The sequence below is a fragment of the Pristis pectinata genome, chromosome 1 (assembly GCF_009764475.1).
Source record: "Pristis pectinata isolate sPriPec2 chromosome 1, sPriPec2.1.pri, whole genome shotgun sequence".
NCBI classification, from domain to species: domain Eukaryota; kingdom Metazoa; phylum Chordata; class Chondrichthyes; order Rhinopristiformes; family Pristidae; genus Pristis; species Pristis pectinata.
The window spans coordinates 84450549-84473640 of NC_067405.1; the positions used below are offsets into that span (position 1 = coordinate 84450549).

The window sequence follows — 23092 nt, forward strand, 5'->3', positions numbered from 1 at the left end:
AAGAGAGAGGTTGGAGAGTGTGGGGGACAGAGAGGGGGAAAGAGAGGTTGGGGAGTGTGTAGAGTGAGAGATGGAGAGGTAGGATGGGGAAGAGAGAGAGTTGGGGGGAGATGGAGGGGTAGAGACGGGAGACGAGAGAGCAGAGAATGTAGGGGAGAGGGATGATGTGGGATGGAGAGGAAAGAGAGAAGGGAGTCTGGGAATAGAAAGTGGGTGAGAGAGGGTGGAGTGAGGGGGGCAGGGGAGGGTGAAGGAGGGGGAGAGGAGGAGAGGAGAGTGAACGGAGGAAGGGGACAGAGCGGCGGAGACAGAGGGCTGAGTGGAGAGTGAGGGGAGTGAGAGTTGAAGGGAGAGAGGAGGAGAGGGTGGGGAAAGAGGTGAAAAGGAGTGAATGAGGAAAGAGAATGGGGAGAGAAGGGAGAGAGTTGAAGGGAGAGAGATGGGGAGAGAATAAGGCAGACAGTAGGGGAGAGGTGTTGAGAGAGGGGGCGAAAGAGAGAGGGTAGATGGAAGGGCATGGATAGAGAGGTGGGGAGAGAGATGATGTGAGAGAAAAGCGAGAGAGAGGGAGAGGGTGGGGAAAGAGGGAGGGGGAAAGGGTGGGGAGGAGGAGAGGGTGGGGAGGGAGAGGGTGGGGAGGGGGAGAGGGTGGGGAGAGGGAGGGTGGGGAGGGAGAGGGTGGGGAGAGGGAGATGATGTGAGAAGGAGCAAAGCAGGGAAGAGGTTTGGGAGAGGGGGGAGACTGGAGACTGAGTGGGGGAGAGGGTGTGGGGGACAGAGAGGGGGAAAGAGAGGTTGGTAGAGGTACAAGAGAGAGGGAGGAGGGAGACAGAAGGGAGAGGGGGAAAGAGGAGGCAGAGAGGAGGAAGTGGAGAGGGGGACAAAAAGAGAGTAGAGGAGAGTGGGTAGAGAGAGGGGGAGAGGTTGGGTATCGTAGGGGTAGAGAGTGGGGAAGAGAGTGGGGGGAGAAAAGGGGAGAGAAGGGAAGGGAGAAAGAGGAGGGAGAAGGGTGGAGAGAGGGTGTGGGGATAGACGAACGAGAGGTTAGGGAAAGAGGAGGAGAGGGAGAGAGAGAGTGTGGAAGAGAGAAAGGGGGAAGGGAGGGGGTAGTGGAACTGTAAGTGGAGGAGGAAGTGGAGGGGGGGGAAGGGGTGGGGGGGATGAAGGGAGAGTGAAAGTGAGTGGTGGAAGTACGGGGGGGGCAAATGGGATGGGGGAGGGGGACGTGGTCGGGAATACGAGCGGCAGTGCAGAGAGGAACGGGTGAGAAATAAGGTCAGGGAAGAGATAGGGTTGGGGGGACAGAGGGTCAGGGGAGAGAGGTCGAGAAGGTCAGGGGAGATCAGGGGAAAATAAGTTCAGAGGGAGAGGGCCGGGGGAGAGGGTGTCGGGGAGAGGGAGGGTCAGGGTGAGAGTCAGGGGGAGATAGGGTCGGGGAGATGGTCAGGGAGAGAGAGGGTCACGGAGAGGTCAATGGGGAGAGAGGGTCAGGGGAGGGTTGGGGGAGAGGGTCTGAGGGAGGGTCAGGGAGAGAGGGTCAAGGGGAGAGAGGGCCAGAGGAAGGGTCGGAGGAGAGGGTCGGGGAGAACGGGTCAGGAAGAGAAGATCAAGGGGAGAGAGGGTCAGGGGGAGAGTCAGGGGAGAGGGTCGGGGGGAGAGAGAGAAATTGGAAGAAAAGAATGAGTGGTAGGCAATGCAGAAGTGAGAGAGGTGGGAAGAGCTGGGGATGTGGAGAGAGAGTAGGAGCAGTCAAGAATTGAGAGCAAGTGTGTATGAGGAATCAGATGAGGCTGGAGGAGAACCCCCCCCCCCCCCCAACCCCCACATCAAAAGGAGACAGAAGTGGTCAAACCATGACAGAGAGGCAGAGTCAGAGTGAAGGAGAGAGCGTGAAGATGAGATAGAAAAGGAGAAAAAAGAAAAAAAGTCAAAGACTGAGAGACAAAAACTATATTTAATTGCATAATTAACCCTTTCGCTGCTGGGCAGGGCTGCTGTGTAGAAAGCATTGTCTGCTGTTACAATATTTTAACAATCTATAGCTAGGTAATTAAAATAACCAGTTCTACAACACTGTCCAACCCAACATTAATTGCAAATACAAATTAAATACAGTGAACTATCAAAAATTTTTAAAAAGCCACAACAAAGAAATTGGACACAATGTGAGACCATTAGGCAATTTATTTTTCTAACAAATAAAAATTTCATAAGCTCAGCAGCATTTTAATCCACTTTATAAAGAACTTTTTTTTTACATTTAACATTGTACAACAAACAATACCATCCACTTGATGGTGACAATACCATAACTTCATCACAAAGGGGTGAGGAGAGGAGTTACAGCAAAATTACGGTTGAACTAATTAATAAATAGAAAGTGAGACTATACTTCCAGACAGGCAATAGACACACCTGACACTTACCACATCCACTTGCAGCACTCCTACTGAGATTCAATAAATGGCTTTGACAACATAACTGAGCAGAGTTGATCTGTTTTTTTTAAGAGTTCAGCAGGCAAACGAGCCATCATATGCATCATTAAAAATGATGCCATTGCTTTGCAAAGAAAGTAAAGTATCTACATAAAAAGTTTCTGCTAAATTATCAAACATTGCCGAATATAATTTATTTCCACACAATTAGCCCCTCCCAATGCCACAGAAATCTTAATACTAGCCCCACAGTGGCTTTGATTAAGTTTCAAACTCTAATTCACAATGCAGTCTTCCTTCACATTGCACTTGCTCAGTGGATTCCCGAGGCTGGGTCCCATTAATGAGGAGCTGGGAGGCAATATCCCAGTGGTAACGTGGTCACAACTCTTTCCTTCCTTCTCTCCTCTTAGGACTGGCTTGCATGGTAACCACTGTCATCTGGGAAACTCTGCTGAAGAAGGGTAGAGGAGAGCTGTTTGTTTAGAAGACTGAACAACTGTTAAAGAAACTCTTTTTACAGGTCAAAATTTGGTGCATTAATTAATTTTAAAACAATCCTGCTGCAAATTTATTACATATACCACCAGCTGAGCTCTCAACAATTGCTCCAAAAGGGCAAAAACTTATTAGTCCTAATCATGCAAATTGAGGCAACAAATATTTAATTAAAAGCAAGTTAAAACAAAACCGTGGTCACATACCTTGCAGGGTTATTGATGACTTCTTTTCAAATTAACAGGATGAAAAGTTGGTGCTGACATTATATTTCTCCAGGCAGAATATGTGCCCAATGGTTGTGGTTCTTTCACCAGGCACAACTACAGGGCTCAAGCACTGAACAACACCACGGCAATTCAGCCAAATGAAACGGTCAACAGAAGGGGCTGCCCCTGAAGAGGGGCTATGTTCTCCTTCACAGTAAAAATTAAAACTTTTTGTTTAAAACTCTGGGCACTGCAGGTACAAGAGATGTAGAGTGGAGGCCACATTTCCACTGGCGAAGAGGTCCAATCTCATCTGCATTATCAAACGTGGGTTAAGAGAACTGCCCACACACGAGGGAAGGAGCTAACTCAAAGCCTTTGCACTGTGCAAGGATAAAGGCAGTCAGCTCCTCGTGTCCCTCTGTTCCCCCACTGATTCTCTCATTTAACGTCAATCCAATATCTCTTTGTTAAAAAAAATCCCAAGTCAAAAGTAATCCTGATCATCTTCAGAGTGACAGATTCTGTTGTTTACTGATGAACAATTAAAAGCATCGACTCTGCTCAGTTTCACAAAGGGTCTAGAATTCAGCAGGAACTCTTTTTGGCTACAAATGCCTTCCACTGTTGTCAACACCATTCATTAAATCTTGCCCGAATTAATTTGTTTGTTTGTGTGTGCTAGCAGGTATTCCCCACAATCGCTTTATTTAGCCGCTGCACTTGTGATTTGCATCATCACTAGCAGGTGAATGAGTACTGTCGTTTGATAGCAGTTCGTCCATATCATCGTCGTCAAAGCCATGAAACGTGGACGCGTCACTTTCAGATGATGCAGCAAACAAGTCCTCTGCACTGCGCAAGTCCAGCTCCTTAACGGCTCCTTGTCCAAAATAAGCTAACATGTATGATGATGTACATATCAGCACATGGGTTCAGCAATACACACGCACACACACATACACGCGCACACACACATAACATGAAAAATATAAAAAAATCAATCACAGATCCCACCTCTAAAAATATAATACCTAAGCTAGCAAAATCCTCAAACTCTTAACCTGAAACCCTGCTATGTGCGTTTACTTATCAGTCAGCGAAAGGGTTAAAATCTAACCATGAGATATTAAAACAAACACATATAGAACATCCCATTCATTGCTGGTTTGCAATCAACTGGAAAACTCTAACACTTCTGTGCAAATAAGTCAAACATTTTTTTAAACACACACATATTTCAAACCACAGACAGTTTGTTGTATAAACCTTACAGATACAAACTAACCATCTTTTTTTTATTAACTGTATTTGGAGAAAGGGATGGTAAGTTTTCACAATAGCCCAATGATATTAAAACGTTTCATAATACTAGGATAACTCAGTCTGCTCAAATATTCATGTTTCTTTTTATATAAAGGCTTCTACCATTAAAATTAATTTAAACAGAGCTGGTAATACACAGAGCGACAGATGTCCAAACAAAAAGAATCTCTTTTGATATAAGCCTATGTACTGAAAGTTGCCGAATCTCCCTCTCCCTCCCTGCCCCCCTCGCTCGCTCGCGTGCTCTCTCTCTCTCTCTCTCTCTCTCTCTCTCTCTCTCTCTCTCTCTCTCGCTCTCTCTCTCTCTCTCTCTCTCTCTCTCTCTCTCTCTCTCTCTCTCTGGCTAATTAGCCTAGTAGACCTTTGACATTTTCCAAGTTTACGACAGGTCTTTGGCTGTGTTACTTTTCTATCCCCTCTTCCACAGCAGAAGTATGATAACCAAAGGTCAAAATTCACACTCATCTAAGAGTAGTTACAAAATCTGACATACATGTTCCCAGTAGGGATTTGGAGAGGGAAGTGGTAGGAGATAAAATCTTGCATGTATATGGTGCCCCTTTAAGGCCCTTTACAGATACTCTTACAATCTAGGAAACACAGCAGCTAGGTTACAAGCTGCCAATTCCCACAAACAATGGGATGATGATCAGATAGCGTGTTTCAGAAATGCTGATTCAGAAATAAGCACTGGCCAGACAGAGCAATAACTTCTCCACTCTCAGTTCAAAATTGTGCCACAAAATCTCTTGCATCCACCCAAGGGCAGGCAGGGTCTTAGCCAGCGCTCTCATCCGCAGAAGACAGCTAGTCTGACAGCCCAGCACTCCCTCTGTACCAGGATACAGCATTCACCTGGGTTTCTGGACACAAGTCTCTGCAGTTGAACTTGAATGTGAAGTATTCCTTCTCGAGGCAAGAAGGCTCCCCATCCCCACATCCCAAGCCACAGCTGACACAGGCATCCAGAGGACAAGGTGTGAGAATCAACTGAAGGGGATTGCTTTTAGTTTTAACACTGTACAGAATAGGCGGGAGGTGGGGGTAGGAGGTTTAGACCAATTAAAAAATAATTGCTCACTTTTTATCACAGGCTTTGGTGCAATATAAATTTATCAATCTCATGATTTTCATGGATGCTTAGTCTAATCAAGAAACAGGGTGAGGAATAGTAAACAAGAATTCTGTTAGGACTGCGCCTTAAACTAAGGTGAGGCTTGATGTACTTTGTCTGGCACTCCACCCAGTCCCACTAGAGAGGTACGTAGGTGCTACCAACTGTTCACCACTCATTAACCACTAAATTCATGTTAAGTCTGAAACACCATGCTGGCTATCTGTTTAAATTGAACTAATGTTTTTTTAAATGCACAGTTTTTAAAGATGCATTAAAAAGATTTTAAGAAGTCTAATTATTTTAAAGTTTAATGTCCAGACTCTAATACTTTCTCAGTTTAACGCCTTGTGTTTGCTCTCTGGTCTAAGGTTACACTCATTATTAGCATCAGTGCAGCTGAGATACAGATCTTGTACAGCATGGCACGTCAGTTTAAAGATAGCTCCACACACCCTGCCCTCAGGGTGCTAGTTTTGTTCTGAGAATTCATCCGCACTACTACACGCCTCCCAGATCCCTGGGTTATCAAGTGTATAGAGAGAGCGCCAAGAACTGATCTAATTGGTTGCTGTTTCGGGTCAAGTTAATGGGTTCAGGTTAACGTTCGTCTGATAATATTCCATGCGTGCACCTACCAGAGCGTCCGCAATCAGAGCACGAGACCAGCTCCTCAGCCCTGCCCGTCTTCTTGTTCATGTTCGACCCACCCAGACAGAAGTCACAGTAGTTGTTGGAGATGATCACCCCATCTGGGCCTTTCCGAGCTGGGTAGATATAGACACCGGATTAGAATGGGACTCCACAAGTAAGCAAATATGACACAAGCAGTTATAAGCTTGGACCTGAAGAAACTGTTATCTTTATTCTTGCCTCAAGCTTTTGCATCCTGCAGTATGCTTGTGGAAAATTAGAAAGCAAGGGGAGCAGAAGGGGGCTTTGAATGCTACTAATTTAATACTTCTATTAAGGTGCACTACTGCCGCAATCAGCAGTCTCTGTTTCAGGTCATAATTCCCACAGATGAGGGCAGCTCTCCAAGGCTTGCTCTGGTGGCCTTCTTCTTGGGGATGGGTGTGATGGTGTTTTGATCGCAGGGCCCGAGCACAGCTGAGGACAAAATCTGCCCAGTAGTCCGCACCAGGATCAGGAACCCGAGCCAGATTTGCCCCCATCCCCAGGGTGAGCTGCGAGGTCTCTGCTGTTAGCCCATCTCAGGTTAGCGCCCAGCACAGACTGAGATTCCAATCTGCCCTGTATAGTTTACCCACGTGGATTAACAATGAGAGCTTAATCCGATATTACCTCTGGAGTCCTCCAAGGTTCTATTCTTGCCCCTGCTTCTATTCCGCACAGATACGCTGCCCCCTGGTAATCCAAAAACATAGCATCAGTTTCCTGGTGTATGCAGTTGACCTTCCTCACCCCTCCACTGGTCTGCCAGATACTTTATCTGGTGGTCGATCTCCACTGGGAAGATCAAACCCCATTTTCCTCAGCTCCCGCCACTCCATTCCCTCGATATCAATAACAACAGCCGCAGTTGACGTAACACCTACAACATAACAGAACCATCATGGGAACAGGGGCAATGATGGATGCTGACCCCCAGATCAGTGCAGGCAACCAAAAGCTTGGTCGAAGAGGTGGGAGCACCTTGAGGAGCATCTGCGGGGAGAAAAGCGAAGGGGAGGGATGATAGGAAGGGAATTCCAGGGACGGCAGTGTCCAAGGTGAAGCCTTGACAGTATTCAAGAGGTCAGAACTGGAGGAGGGCCAGGGGAAAAGGGTTGTAGGGCTGGAGGGAAAATAAACTGAAACTGGTGCGGCAAGAGAGAAATTTGGGAATATGTGTGCTCAGGTCTTTTTAAGTGGTAGGTCAATTTGGCTAGGCTATTGCAAAGGGATGCAGGGCAGCTGACTTCGTTAATGGTGGTCAACATGCCACTCACAGCACTAGTTTTATAGCGCTGTCTAAATATCCCAATTAGAGGTTCCGATGACCATGCCAGTTCCATACCATATCCCTCTAAACCTTTCCTATTCATGTACCTGTCCAAATGCCTTTTAAACATTGTAATTGCAGCTGCCTCTACCACTTCCTCTGGCAGCTCGTTCCACATACCCACCTCCCTCTGTGTGAAAAATTTGCCCTCAGGTCCCCTTTAAATCTTTCCTTTCTCACCTTAAACCTGCGCCTTCCAGTTTTAGACTCCCCTACCCTGCAAATAAAAACACTTTATTTACCCCTCTCATGATATTATATACCTCTCTAAGGTAACCCCTTAGCCTCCTACACTCCAGGGAAAAAAGGGCCAGCCTATCCAGTCTTTCCTTGCTGTGGATCTGTGGCCTTGCTGTGGATCATGATGGGGGCAAAGATCAGCGGAGGGGCAAGTTGAAGGGCGTTTGCCTTCCAGATAGGATCTCAGTCTCTGAGTCTGCTCATTCATAAGGATGGTCTGCATAACATGGCTCAGGGACTGAAACTGGAATGGTTTTGGTTAGAAATATAGAAAGTAGAAGGAGTAGACATCTCAACCCTTCAAGCCTGCACCGATGTTCAAAATTATCACAGTTGATCATCCAGATTCAGTCCCCTGTTCCGGCTTTCTCCCCATTTCGCTCAATCCTCCTAGCCCTCAGAAAAATATCCAACTCCTTCTCCAATCTACTTAATGATTTGGCCTCAACTGCTTTCTGCAGTCACGAATTCCACAGATGCTCCACTGGCCATTTGCCTCACCTCAGGCTTAACTGGCCTGCCTTTTATCCGAAGACTGTAACCCTGGAACAACGTTCCTGCATCCAATTTGTCCAGATCCGCTAGAATTTTGTGGGATCCCGTCATTCCTCTAAACTCTGGAGAATACGAGCCTAACTGACCCGGTCTCTCTTCAAACACCAGTCCTGCCATCCCTGGAATCAGGCTGGTGAACCTTTGCTGAACTCCATCCACAGCAAGAAGACCCCTTCTCAGATAAGGGACCTAAACTGCACACAAGATGGTGTGGTCTCACTGAAGCCCTGTACACTTGCAGCACAACATCTTGCTTTTGCACTCAAATCCTCTCACTATGACGGCCAGCATACAATTTGACTGCTTAACCACCTGCTGTACCAGCATGCTTCAGTGGCTGGTGCACAAGGATACCCAGGTCTCGTTGCACCTCCCCTTTTCCCAACAAAATGTAGAACAGTGCAGCACAGGAACAGGCCCTTCAGCCCATGACTCTGTGCTGAGCATGATACCAAATTAAAGCAACCCCTACTGCCTGCACATGATCCATATCCCTCCATTCCCTGCATATTCGAATGTCTATCGAAAAGCCTCTTGAATGCCACTATTGTATCTGCTTCCACTACCACTTTTGGTAATGCGTTCCAGGCACCCACCACGCTCTAGTGTAAAAAAACTTGCCCTGCACATCCCTTTAAACTTTCCCCTTCTCACCTTAAACCTATGCCCTCCAGTATTCAACATTTCTACCCTGGGAAAAAGATTCTGACTGCCTACACTCCCAATGCCTCTCATCATTTTTTAAACTTCTTTCGGGGCTCCCCTCAGCCTCTGGTGCTCCAGAGAAAACAATCCAAGTTTGTCCAACCTCTCCTTACAGGCAATACCCTCTAATCTAGGCAGCATCCTGATAAGTCTCTTCTGAACCCTCTCCAAAGCCTCCACACCCTTCTTGTATTGGGGTGACCAGCACAGTACACAATACTCCAAATCTGGCTTTACACAATTGCAATGTGACTTCCTGACTCTTATACTCTACGCCCTGACCAATGAAGGCAAGCATGCCATACCCCTTCTTTACCACCCTATCTACTTGCGGAGCCACTATCGGGGCATACGGACTTGGACCCCAAGATCCCTCTCTACATCAATGCTGTCAAGGCCCTGCCATTAACTGTACATTTTCCCCTTACACTTAAGCTCCCAGAGTGCAACACTTTACACTTGCCCGGATTAAACTCCATCTGCCATTTCTCTGCCGACAACTGTAACTGATCTATATCTTACCACCATTCAGATAATAATCTGACTTCCTGTTATTGTCACCAAATTAGACAACCTCACATTTATCCATATTATACTGCATCTGCCATGGAACCACCAACTCCCTCAACCAGTCCAAATCTTCCCTGCATCCTCCTCATTGCTCAGTTTGCCACCCAGCTTGGTGTCAACCACAGACTTGGAGATATTATATTTTGTTTTCTCACCCATTGCCTTGTCTTGAGTTGGCCAAGGATGGTCCTTCTCATCAAGTCCCACTCAAGGCCAACAGGGTCAGTGAGAAAGTGTCTGCGTTCTCGAGCTATGATAGTGGAACAAATGTCAGGCCTGTTGCTGTTGGAGCTGTCCGTGGACATCCTGATATTCCAGGTCCCGAGCTTCATTTTGAGGAGTGGAAGTAACATGGGGTGGCCCTTGTATATCAGGACTGGATGGGCTTGACAGAGAGAGGTCCAAGGTTACTGGTGACCAGGTTCCACCGCATGGACCACACACACACACACACACACACACACTTTTCAGCCTCAGCCCCACTTCAGGAACAAAATCCAGTGGAGCTTCATTCCACTGTTGTGATCTTTCTTTAACCATACTCAGCACTCCAGTGTGGTTCCATCAAAGCCCTGTAAGATGCATCGACACCTCCTTACTTTTGTACCGCATCCCCTTTCAAAAGAGGCCAAATTATTTGCTGTACCTGCATGCTTGTTTTATGTTTCTTGTAGGGGAATCCCAGATTTCTCTGAACATCCACATTTGAGCTGACAGAGGAAGCTGTAGAGGCGGGTACAATTACAACGCCTAAAAGGCATTCAACAGGTACATGGTTAGGAAAGGTTTAGATGGATATGGAGCAAATGGAACTAGGTCAGGTAGACATCTAGGTCGGCATGTTTCTGTGCTATGTAACTTTATGACTCTATTACCCCACACCATTTAGATATCTGCTCTGCCTTTCTATTGTTTCTGCAATGTGGATAACCTTACCCCTCCTCAGAGTATACAACACCTGCCACCTTTCTGCCCACTCCCTTAATTGATCCGCTCCCCTCTGCAGACACTTTGCAGCCTCCCAACTTCCAGTCCTACCTAACAGCACCAGCCTTGGATACACTACACCCAGTTCCTCTATATCACATCATATGTCAATAATACAAATGGTAAATAGTTGAGGACCCAGCAGCCGTGAATGGCACCCCATTCATACAGCTTGCCTACCTGAAAATGACCCATTCACTCCTACTCTTAGCCTTCTATATGCTAAACAATCCTCCGTCCATGCTAATATATTATCCAAAACACTATAAGCCACCCAGTGGAGGAACATTCCAAGAGATAAGTCATCTATTGCCTTTTGGAAATCAAATACACTGCATCTCCTGGCTCCACTTGACCCTCCATCACAGTTATGATCTAAAAAAGTACTCAAGTACATAAAACATAGAACAGCACAGGAACAGGCCCTTCGGCCCATGATGTCTGTGCTGACCATGATGCCAGATTAAACTAATCCCACCTGCCTGCACATGTTCCATATCCCACCACTCCCCACCTGTTCATGTGTCTGTCCAAATGCCTCTTAAACACCACTATCGTGTCTGCTTCCACCACCACTTCTGGCAGTGCTTTCCACTCGCTGTATAAAAAAAACTCACCCCGCACATCTCCTTAAAACCATCCCCCTCTCACCTTAAAGCTATGCCCTCTGGTATTTGACATTACTACCCTGGGGACAAAACTCTGACTACCTACCTTATCTATGGCTCTCATAATCTCATAAACTTCTATCAGGTCTCCCCTCAGCCTTCCTGAGAAAACAATCCAAGTTTGTCCAACGTCTCCTTATAGCTTATACCCTCTAATCCATGCAGCATCCTGGTGAACAACTTCTGCACCCTCTACAAAGCCTCCACTTCCTTCCTGTAACTTTGCTAAATGTGGTTTTTCTCTCATTAAATCTTGTTAACACTGCCTTAGCACATTGCGCTTTGTGCTCTACCTTCCTTAATACACTAGCAGCCCGTTTAAAGCTATATCCCAGAACACTGATTCTCATGATGTTTTTAGTACGACACTCCAAACATTCGTGGGCAAGTACCCGGTTATACTTCAAAGAAAGATTTCCACTCTGCACAGCTGTGCTGGGAACCTGACACAAACCCATCTCTGTTGCTCTGTTGGGAACCTGGCATGAATCCCCACCTTGCACCAGCTCTCCCACAGCTCGGATCCTAGATTCTCTCTCATCATCCACTGACTACCATTAAGCTTGTTACCATGGAAAAAAGTCTGGGGTGAAGAGAGCTGGGCAGCCAAATAAACAGAGGGTGAGCTGGCACCTCCCATTTCATCCAACAGGTGGTGATGACAGAGATTCATCAAATGTGCAGGAATGCATGAAGCTGCAGCGAGTAGTGGACTCAGTCCAACACATCATGGGGACATCCCTTCCCACCATTGGTAGTATCTACAGGAGGCGCTTCCTCAAGAAGGCAACATCCATCATCAAAGCTCCCCACCACCGGGTCACGCCCTCTCCTCAAAGCTACCATCGGGCAGGAGGTACAGAAGCCTGAAGTCCCACACCACCAGGTTCAGGAACAGTTACTTCCCTTCAACCACTCGGTTCTTGAACAAACTGGCACAACCCTAATCACTACCTCAGTATAGCAACACTAAGACCACTTGGCACTACAATGGAATTTTCTTTTGTCCTAATTGTGTTCCTTCTTAACTAATTGTGTTTATTTTATGTTTTTCTTGTGAATGTTGTGTCTCTGATGTTATGTGCCTGTGATGCTGCTGCAAGTAAGTTTTTCCTTGCACTTGTGCATACATGTACTCGTACATATGACAATAAACACAAAACATTGGAGGAACTCAGTGGGTCAGGCAGCATCTATGGAGGGAAATGAACAGTCTATATTTCAGGCCGAGACCCTTCACCAGGACTCAAATGACAATAAACTCGACTTTGACTTTGATGGGCAGTCTGCCAACACACGGCGCAGGTGCTGCCAGCCACCAGTAATGGTCCACGCTGAGCCAGCTGGGGTGCGGTCCTGAGCCCCACATTTTGGTGCTGAGTAGTCACACCACTCGCTCCTGCCTTCACAGGAGGCCTCTCCAGACCGAGCCATGGGGCGATTAATTGTTGAGGCACTGTCAGTAATACACTCCTCTGAATACAATGCTCTAATGACCCTGTTTAGCACTGGATACATTAGCGTTCTTGGGACTGCATGTGCACCAAGCCAGGTACCAGTAAAGGATTCCTGAACTCTCCTGACAACTGTGATCAGGCTAGCTGGTCTACAATCCCCTGCTTTCTCTCTCCCTCCCTTTACTGAACAGCAAATTTGTGGTTTTTCCAATCTGCTGAGATCTATGCAGAATGTAGGGAATTACGGAAACATCATTCCAATTACTATGGAACCCTAAGATGCCAGCCATTAGCTTCAGGGGATGTGTGATGTCCTAGCCACTGTTTGCGTTGTACTTTCTCTAAGGTGATATTATGGTAAAGGCTCAGTTATCTGGCATGACAGTGTCAGATAGTCAAGGGTTGTCCTGGCTCTTCTATCAGTCCACCAGTCTGAGAAAGACCTGTATATTATTGCTACTCTTTTTTTCTCTATCTATTCACCAACTCTAATCTATTACAGGTCCTTCCCACGTTACAAGTTACCATTCCTGACAACCATTTGTATGCCTAGCTGTTTGTAAGTCGGGAATGCTGCTGCACAGCAATGTAGTTAAATAGAAACACAGGCCAACCAAGGGCAATGTTAGTTAAACCGGGGCATTTAACTCAACCATTCAGATGTAAACCAAGTTCCCACATTGTAGCCCCGAGGCAGCCGGCAAATCCATCCCACCTGTCTCCGAAACATTCGTTCGTATGTATGGGCTGTACGCAAGTCAGACGTTCGTAACCTGGGACCTGTACTACCAATTCCATATCCCCACAAACCTCCTGTGTATGACCCTGTTGAAAGCCTTCTGAATATTCAATGCATCAGATCCACCGGTTTCCCCCTCATCTACTCTACCAAGTACATCCTCAAAGGGTTCCAATGGATTAGCCAAACATGATTTCTCTTTCAGAAATCTAGGTTAACTCTGTTCAACCATATCATTACCTTTTAAGTGTCTTGATCTTGCATCTTTTGGTATAGATTCCAGTATTTTCCCTGTAACCAATTCAGGCTAACAGGCTTTCATGAACTTTTTTTTCTTTCTTTCTTCTTTCTTTCATAAAGTGGGGTCACCTTTGCTACCTCAACATCTGCAGGAACAACTCCAGAACCTTGGAATGTTGGAAGATTATAACCAGAGCACCCACTCTACAGTCTCCCCTTCCAAACTCTGGAATGTAAATCATCAGGTCCTTGGGATTTATCAACATTCAGGTTCACTACCTTCTATAGAAACACACAAAATGCTGGAGGAACTCAGCAGGTCAGGCAGTATCTGTGGAGGGAAATGGACAGTCGATGTTTTGGGTTGAGACCCTTCATCTGGCGGCCTCCAGGCCGAGATCCCCAACGCTGTCACTGGGTCCTACTGCTCCTCCACCACCACATCCCACCCACCCCTGGTCTCTCATGCCTCCCCCTACCCCTCGTCTTCCCCTCACTCCTCCAAGTCCTCCTTTTCCCACCACTTCACCTCCCTTGAACCCTCCAACCCACTACCCTCCTCTGATCTCATGCCTGACCTCAGCTCCAACCCCTGCCATGTCTTCATCACCCCCTCTGTACTCTCCCTCTCCCTCTCTGAGGTGGAACGTTTTGTCATCTTCCTTCCCGTGCACCCGCCATGACGCTGAGCTCTTCTTCCGTCACCTCCACCTCCGTTCATACTTCTTCGGTAAGGACTTCCCCAGCCCCCACTGGTGACCCCTTCTCCCACCTCAAGCACTCCTCCTCTTCTTGAACACCCCCTCAGGCCTTCTGCCTTCTCTGGATCTTTTCATCTTCTAACTGCCAACGGGACATTAACATCTTGACGTCACCACTCCAACCTCACCCACTCCGAACGCACTGCTCTCCACTCTCTCCGCCAGTCCAGATGAAGGGTCTCGACCCGAAATGTTGACCATCCATTTCCCTCCATAAATGCTGCCTGACCCACTGAGTTCCTCCAGCATCTCGTGCGTTGCTCCAGATTCCAGCATCTGCAGTCTCTTGTGTCTCACTACCTTCTAAGGTAACTTTTTTTACTAATTCCTTCAATTTCTTCACATTCTGGAAGCTTGCTTCTCCAGTGTTTCTGGGAGATTTTGTATCTGCTTTCACAGAAGATAAAGAGTATTTGTTTAATTCCTTTACCACTTCCATGCTCCCCATTACAAATTCTCCTGTCTCTGTTGTAAAGGATCAACATTTGCCCTCGTAGTCCTTTCCTTTTTAAATATTTATAGAAGCTCTTACGGTATGTTTTTATGCTTCTCACTAGTGTCCATTGACTATTTTCTTTCCCTTTATTAATTTCTTGGTCATCATTTGATGAATTCTAAAGCACTCGCAATCCTTACTGCTTTTGCTTGCAGTTTTATAAGCTTTTTACATCCTTGTACAAACCCCTGCAAACAGGCTTTACAATTCTTGTTAAATTACTTGACTTTAAATAGCAATTAGACTTTATGATGAGATAACTTAGTACAGGCTGTCCCCAGGTTATGAACACTCAACTGTATATGTGAAGGAGCTCCCATAATATTATTAAATTCAAAAGTCCGATGTATGTACATTTGCTCCTTCCCACAAACAGCAGAACTAGTTTACTCTCTCTCTCTCTCTCTCTCTCTCCACTTTTAGTAATTGTTCTTCCTTATCAGTTTTATGTGCTTTTGATGTATTCGTTACAATACTGTCGAGGAATGGTTACCATATCGAGTGATTTCTGTGTATTTTCCAACTTACGGACAAAATCGACTTAAGGATGCCTGTAAAGGCAGAACCCGTTGATTACCCAGGGACAGTCTATACCTCTTCAGACAGCAAATGGAGTCACAAACCATTGACAAGGTCAGATCAAAGCGCCACCCGGCACCCCGACAGCTGAAAACACCATCAACTGATTGATGGGGTGCCTGAGAACCTGGGAAATTAACAGTCCACAACCATAAATGGACACACTGAAATCATAAGGGATGTATTGAAGTGGATGAGTGTACAGTATGTGACTACACATACTAAATGAAGAGGCAGGGTCAGTTTTAGGGGAGGTGGGGTTGGGAATTGCAAAGGAACTGTGGACAGGGCTGATCACCTGTACACATGCAAGCCTAGCTCACACGGCTGATTACACATTGGTAGAACTTATGTACAGGTAGCCAAGTATGATAACCTGTATGATTTGTAGTGCGTATTATTGTGAATAAATCATAGGGTTTGAATAAACCACGGTATAATGTTATCGTGCAAATTTGATGTGCTGAAATGAATGAGTATACAGTACGTGATGGCAAGCTGAGATGGGGCCAGTTTTAGGGGGAGAAGGGTGTCCAGTTGCAAGGGAATTGTAGACAGGAAAGGCACCTTGTACACTTGTTAAGCCCAGCTCACATGACTGATCACTGGTAATCGGTAATTGGTTTATTATTATCACATGTACTGAGATACAGTGAAAAGCTTTATTTGCACGCCATCCAGTCAGATCATTCCATACATAAGTGCATCGAGGTAGTACAAAAGGAAAAATAATTAATAGAGTGCAGAATACAGTGTTACAGAGAAAGTGCAGTGCAGGTGGACAAATAAGGTGTGAGGGCCATGACGAGGTAGATTAAAAGAACAGAAGTTCTTTACCATACTAAGGTCCGGTCAAGAGTCTTATAACAGCGGAATAGAAGCTATCATTAAGCCTGGTGGTACGTGTTCTCAGGCTTTTGTATCTTCTGCTTGATGAGAGGGGGGAGAAGAGAGAATGATCGGGATGGGAGGTGTCTTTGATTATGTTGGCTGCTTTCTCGAGGGAGTGAGAAGTGTAGACAGGGTTAGTGGTGGGGAGGCTGGTTTTTGTGGTAGACTGGGTGTGTAGGGCTAAGTATTCTAACCTTTGCTATGTGTAATTTGCATTGTTGAGAAGAAATCAGAGGGATATTTAACTAATTTATTGTGCACAGTTATCGGGCTTCGAAAGCTGTAATTGACCTGGAGATACTGCATAGGAGATTAGCAAATGTGTTACCAGGAATGGAAAATCGTAGATCTGAGAAGGATTGGATGGCTGAGGTGGTTTTCTTTGGAACAGAGGAGGCTGACAGAAGATTTGATGGGTATAAAATGGTGAGCACTCTGGATAGGTCCTTCTTATTTCACTTAAATTTATGTCCTTTGATATTTAATTAGTTGATGTAAAGATTTGAGGGGGGGGGAATGAGAAAAATGCTTTCACCCAGAGGATGATGGGGGTCTGGAACTCACTCCTGAAAGAGCAGAGGAGGCAGAAACTCTCATCACATTTACACAGTACTTGGATGTGGACTTGCCGTGCCATGATCTGCAGGGCGAGGGACCCAGTGATGGAAGGGGGGGTTAGGTTGGAGAGTTATTTTGTGACCAGCACAGATGTGATGAACTGAATTGCCTTTGTGTGTGTTGTAAATATGCACTGGTTTCGCAAAGTGATAAGGTCAGACCTATGCTAGACTTGGGTAGATACTACAAGGCAGGCCTAACAAATAAGAGCAGGACTGTGGTGCAGCATGTAGAGCTGCTGCTTCACAGCTCCAGAGACCCAGGTTCAATCCTGACCTCAGGTCCTATCTATGTGGAGTATTCCCGTCCTCCCTGTAACCTTGTAGGTTTCCCCTGGGTGCTCCAGTTTCCACCATCATCCCAAAGACGTGCGGGTTGGTACATAGAACATAGAGCGGTACAGCACAGGATCAGGCCTTTCAGCCTGCCATGTCTGTACCAAACACCATGTCAAATTAAATTAAATCTCTTCTGCTTACACATGATCCACATCCCTTCATTCCCTGCATATTCACACGGCTATCTAAAAGCCTCTTAAATGACACTATCACATCTACCTCCACCACCACCCCTGGCAGCGCATTCCAGGCACCCACCACACTCTGTGTAAAAAAAGTTGCCCTGCACATCTCCTTTAAACTTTCCTCTTTTCACTAAATGCATGTCCTCTAGTATTTGACATATCTACCCTTGGTAAAAGACTCTGGCTGTCTACCCTATCTATGACTCTCATAATTTTATAAACTTCTATCAGTTCTCCCCTCAGCCTCTGATGCTCCAAAGAAAACAATCCGAGTTTGTCCAACCTTTCCTTATAGTTAATACTCTCTAATCCTGGCAGCATCCTGGTAAACCTCTTCTGTACCCTGTCCAAAGCCTCCATATCCTTCCCGTAAAGGGGTGTCAATACTCCAAGTACGGCCTAACCAAAGTTTTACACACCTGCAACGTGACTTCCTTACTCTTATATTTGATGCCCTGACCAATGAAGGCAAGCATACCATACACCTTCTTTACCACACTATCTGCTGGCATGGTAGGTTAGTTGGCTGCAGTAAATTGACCCTAGTGTGCAGGTGAGTGGTAGAATGGCCATGTGAGAGAGAATGAATTACAGAGAAATAAATGGGACTGATGGGATTGCTCTGAGATTTGGCATAGACTCAATGGGCCAAATGGCCTCCTTCTATATCATCAGAAAAATATTAAAAATAACCATTACTTCATAAGCCCTTGCCAAAGTACCTTTGACCATCAAGAGCCAGTAGAAGTTCTGATTCTGTCAAATATATTGCGTGCGTTCAGAGCTCCCATAGTGTTATGAATCCACTAAGACACACAAACATTTACAACTCTCTAACAATATCCCTGCCATATATAATATGCACATCTTTATAAACTTTATAAAAATGTTATTTTTACATCACAGTAACAGGCCCTTCCGGCCCAACAAGCCACCCATTTTAAACCCATGTTAACCTATCTGTACGTCTTTAGAATGTAGGAGGAAACTCAGGCAGACACAGGGAGAACGTACAAACTCCTTACAGACAACGACAGGAATTGAACCTCCATCGCTGGCATTGTAATAGCTTCGCGCTCACCGCTACACCACCGTGCCGTATACTCCTTAATACTTCTCCTTAACTTCCTGCACACTACTGTTCAACACAAATTTTCTGCTCACATCTGATGAGGTAGTCTGCAGGCTTGGTTAGATGTTGCTATGGGGTGTATAATTGTCAACAAATCCTGCCACACAAGGCAACTCCCCAAGCTTCAGCTTTTAGTGGAGTCCTCATTCCCCCTTCCACTAATTGATAAAATGAGTCAGTTTCTCACCTGCACCCTTTCTGTTGCTTCCCTCGAGGACTAGTAGACACTATAACTGTACAGAATAGAAGCTACACAGACCAAAAGCCCGCAGGTCTAACCCACCAGTTTAAGGCAATCCTGACATCTGTAAGAGCTGTCAGATGACCCCTGCCTACGTGGATGTGTTTAGGCTCCAGCTGTGGTGTGAAGGGTGAAAGGTGGGGTGAGACACAACTGACTTTGAGAATCCTAATCCACTGCAAGGAGAGAGGATCCATGAGCTGAGACAGCTGCTGCCCTCGGTAGTCCATGTTAGCCTTGAGCTGATTGCGGGGGTGGGGGGGGGGGGATGTTGAAGACAGCACTGGCATTAATCTGACCTATCAAGGGCTGCAGGTAACGGACCCACATCTCTAACGCTGCTGCCATGCAAACCACAGCAAGTGTCCCAAGGAGGAGGGGTGGAGCGAGGGACAGGGTGAACAAGAGAATAGACAGTGTATGGGGGGGGGGGGGGTAGAGACAGAGAGAGAAAGAAGGGGAGAAGGAGAAGATGCAGCAAAACTGTGAACTCTCCTGGACACAAGAGTCCAGATCAGACAAGGAAGCTTCCCTTGGAGACACAAGGGACATCCTGATGCAGGGTTTCGACTTAAAATATCGACAATTCCTTTCCTTCCACAGATGCTGCTTGAACTGCTGAGTTCCTCCAGAAGATTGTTTGTTGGAGGAAGCTTCCCTTGCTGACCTGCTTTATAACTACAGCAATAGTTGGGAACAGGCGCCACCAGTCTTTAGCAAGCTCAATCACCAGTGTCCCAGATGGCTGGGGATCCCATATCAGATCCTAATCTAATGACCCCTGTGGATACTACCAGATGGGTTTGGGCTCCTGTTTTGATGCATAGGCCTTTTATTGAGATCCAGGGCCATGTTTTATTTGCTGCACCTTGTCAGGCCATTGGCTCAGAGCATGTCAGGTTAGGGCAATCACAGCACCATGATCAATGGGAAATCTCTCTATGTCTTTGCAGAGTGCAAACACTAATAAATCTGACGATGAGCCATATCATTGCCAATGCAAGAGGGAGGGATAATAAAGATATAGTGAAAGAAATTGGGAATGCACAAGAGTCTGGAATTGCAGATATCGGAGAGTTATAGGTGGTGGCAGAGTGGGGACAAGTCCACAGAGGAGATGTGATCTCCCTGGCACAAAGCCATGCTGACTATCCCTAATGACTCTATGCTTTGGGCTAGGACACTTTGTTGATGCAAATTAATTGTGGTTTTATTTGAAATGCTAAACAATAGTAGGATACTAAACAAAAACCAGAAAGTGCGAACTTTAAATTTTATCATTTCAGTTTGTAAAGGCAAAGTATTCTCCGTGGAACCATCTACAAGTATTGGTCATAGAGCCATAGAGTTATACAGCACAGAAGCAGGCCCTTTGGCCCAACTCGTCCAGGCTGACCAAAGTGCTCACCTAAGCTGGCTCCATTTGCCTGCATTTGGCCCACCCTTTCCTATCAATGTACCTGTCCAAATGTCTTTTAAAGGTTATTATTGTTGGTATTCTATTGAAAACAAGAAGAAACTGCAGATGCTGGAAATCTAAAAGAAACAGAAAATGCTAGAGACACTCAGCAAGTCAGGCAGCATCTGTGGAAAGAGAAGGGTTTGACAAAGAGTCACAGCCCCAAAACACCGACTATTTCTATTTCCACAGATGCTGCCTGATTTGCTGAGTTTTTCCAGCATTTTCTGGTTTTTGTTTGGTGTTCTATTGTTGTTCAACATTTCAATGAAAAGCCCAAGTAATTTGCATCAACTGAATATCCTACCCTAATCTAAGATTTTGTACCAATCTAATTTGGATTCTGCCAACCACGTTTGTAAACACACTTTTCCCAGCACAGAAGATCCCAGTCTTAGTTCACATCAAAATACTCACACATCATTTAAAGAAATTATACTACCAGTCACGTAGCCTTGTCAAGGTTACAATAAGCCATATGTTTCCAGACAGCTCAATATTTCTCAGTCTCTGTGTCCTCTCGATGCATGGGTCTTACTGTATCTCTGTATGCAGTAAATTAAGGTAATAAGCAAACTGTGGCTTGTAGAAGTGCATAGATCTTCAATTTCCGCAGCTGCAAGACCTTTTGAGCGGTATTTGATTCCCACCAGTAGACTGCTAGTGTGCCCCTAGGTAGGTGAGACTAATCAGCATAACAGACAAGCAATTCTGATCAAATTACACAATGAGGTACGAAAAAGTAAAAGAATTTCTTGGGATAAGTACGATGACAATTGGGACATATGGCTCCTTACACGTCAAGGGAACTGTTGAACATGTGGTCAGCACAATTGCTCCCAATGTTATCCAATGAGGCCTAAATGGGCTGCTTTCAGCAATTGGATTGGGATCACAGGACCTGAAGAATTCCAGGAGGTCTGCAAGTCTCCCTACATTTTAAACATCTGTTCCTGCAGCAATACCAAAATTGTTCCACTGACTTAGTTGGGAAAGGCAGTGCTCCGATATGGAACTGAGGTGCGCAGACAATCCCCAAGCTCCAATAAACATAAGGCAGAGTCCAACTAGTTATCAAACATCACAGAAGGGATCTTTTTGTCTCATAACTTCAGAATAATATGGTTGCAGAATATGGCCCAGCATATAGATGCAACCATGAAGGCACACCGGCATCTCTACTTTCTTAGAAGTTTAAGGAGATTCGGCATGTCATCGAAGACTCTGACAAACTTCAAAGACTCTGAAAGCCAGTTTCATCTCGGGTACAGCTCTCCCTCCTATCGAGGACATCTACAAGTGGCGATGTCTCAGGAAGGCGACATCCATCATTGGGGACCCCCTCCAACCGGGCCATGCCCTCTTCCCAATGCTGCCATCAGGCAGGAGGTACAGGAACCTGAAGACCCTCACCTCAAGGTTCAACAACAGCTTCTTCCCCACAGACAGCAGGTTCTTGAAACCAACCTGAAAAAACTGAACACTACCACAGATGATATTTTGTTTTCCCTCTCTCTCTCTCAATCTTGCACTTATGCCATTACGTTTACTTTTTTTGTTTATTTTGCACACATGTAAATTATGTATGACTTATGTTAATTTAAGTTTATGCTAACTTAGGTTTGTCCTTGTCTTGTAATGTACTGTGCTCCTGCTGTGAACAGTTAATTTTCATGGCATTTATACCCTGTGTATGTATGCCTGTGACAATAAACTTGAACTTGAATGATAAGACACCCAATAATAAACACTTCTTTTTTCAACCCAGTAAAGCGGTAATTAGAATAATGTACAATGCGGAACTGGCCAGAAATTGCAGGGAACTGACGAACTAGCCAAGAATGTCCATACCATCCTACAATATAACTGTTTAGACTACTTTGCATCAGATGATTTCATTATGTACCCAGAAGAATAGGCTGGATTTATTAAATGATGCAGCTTGCTCATTAGCAGCACAAGAAAAGGAGCAAGGAGTCAGAAGAGGTAAACAAAGTCAATTCACACTTGTGACTGCTGTTCTGCAGCTGGGGAATTGTGGCTCAGTTCACCCACTCACATCTCCCACAGCAACATGTCCCACTACTTAGCTCTCACAGATTTACCCAGCTGGGCCAGTGTTGAGTAATGAGTGATCTTGCTAACAGGAGCACAATCAAGTGAATAGCAGAATGAAGGATGGCACACTAAATTAAGAACCTTTAAACTAGGCTCTACACATCACTTGAGGGAAATGAGGGGGATGGGGGGGGAAGTGGGAAACCCACATTTTTCTCTTCATCAGTGACGGACCTCAACTCCAACCTACTGCCTCTGAATTGAGAGCCTCAGGTTAAAGGGAAGTCAGCCTGCCAGAAGTGCCCACCTCCCTCCCTGGCCACCATCTCACAGTTCTGTTCTCGCTGCTAACTGAACACCAGGACACACGAGATGGCTGGAGGTGAGGGTCAGCAGTCAGTGCTCTAACTCAGCACGAGACGGCTGGAGGTGAGGGTCAGCAGTCAGTGCTCTAACTCAGCAACTCAGCAGGGGGAGCAGCAGAGGCTGCGTATGCAAGCCCTCTGTGGAACATGACATAAGATACTGGAGCAGAAGTTTGTCTCCTTGAGCCAGCTCTGCCATACAACCACAGCATAGCTGG

The 23092-nt window shown here is 45.8% G+C and overlaps 1 protein-coding gene across 9 annotated transcripts in view; it reads right to left on the reverse strand.

Annotated features, from left to right (window-relative positions):
- Positions 1-23092, reverse strand: part of dpf3 (double PHD fingers 3) — a 158160-nt gene that overhangs the window by 22726 nt on the left and 112342 nt on the right. For 4 of the 9 annotated variants that reach the window (XM_052021273.1, XM_052021265.1, XM_052021308.1 and 1 more), the window contains 2 exons: positions 6891-6953; positions 6224-6352 (listed from right to left, as the gene is read on the reverse strand). In XM_052021273.1, the coding sequence (XP_051877233.1) occupies positions 6224-6352; positions 6891-6953 (192 nt within the window). Of the gene's footprint in view, positions 1-2187; positions 4044-6223; positions 6353-6890; positions 6954-23092 lie in introns of those variants that run through there. The other 5 variants (XM_052021323.1, XM_052021283.1, XR_007956762.1 and 2 more) reach the window with 4 other exon arrangements.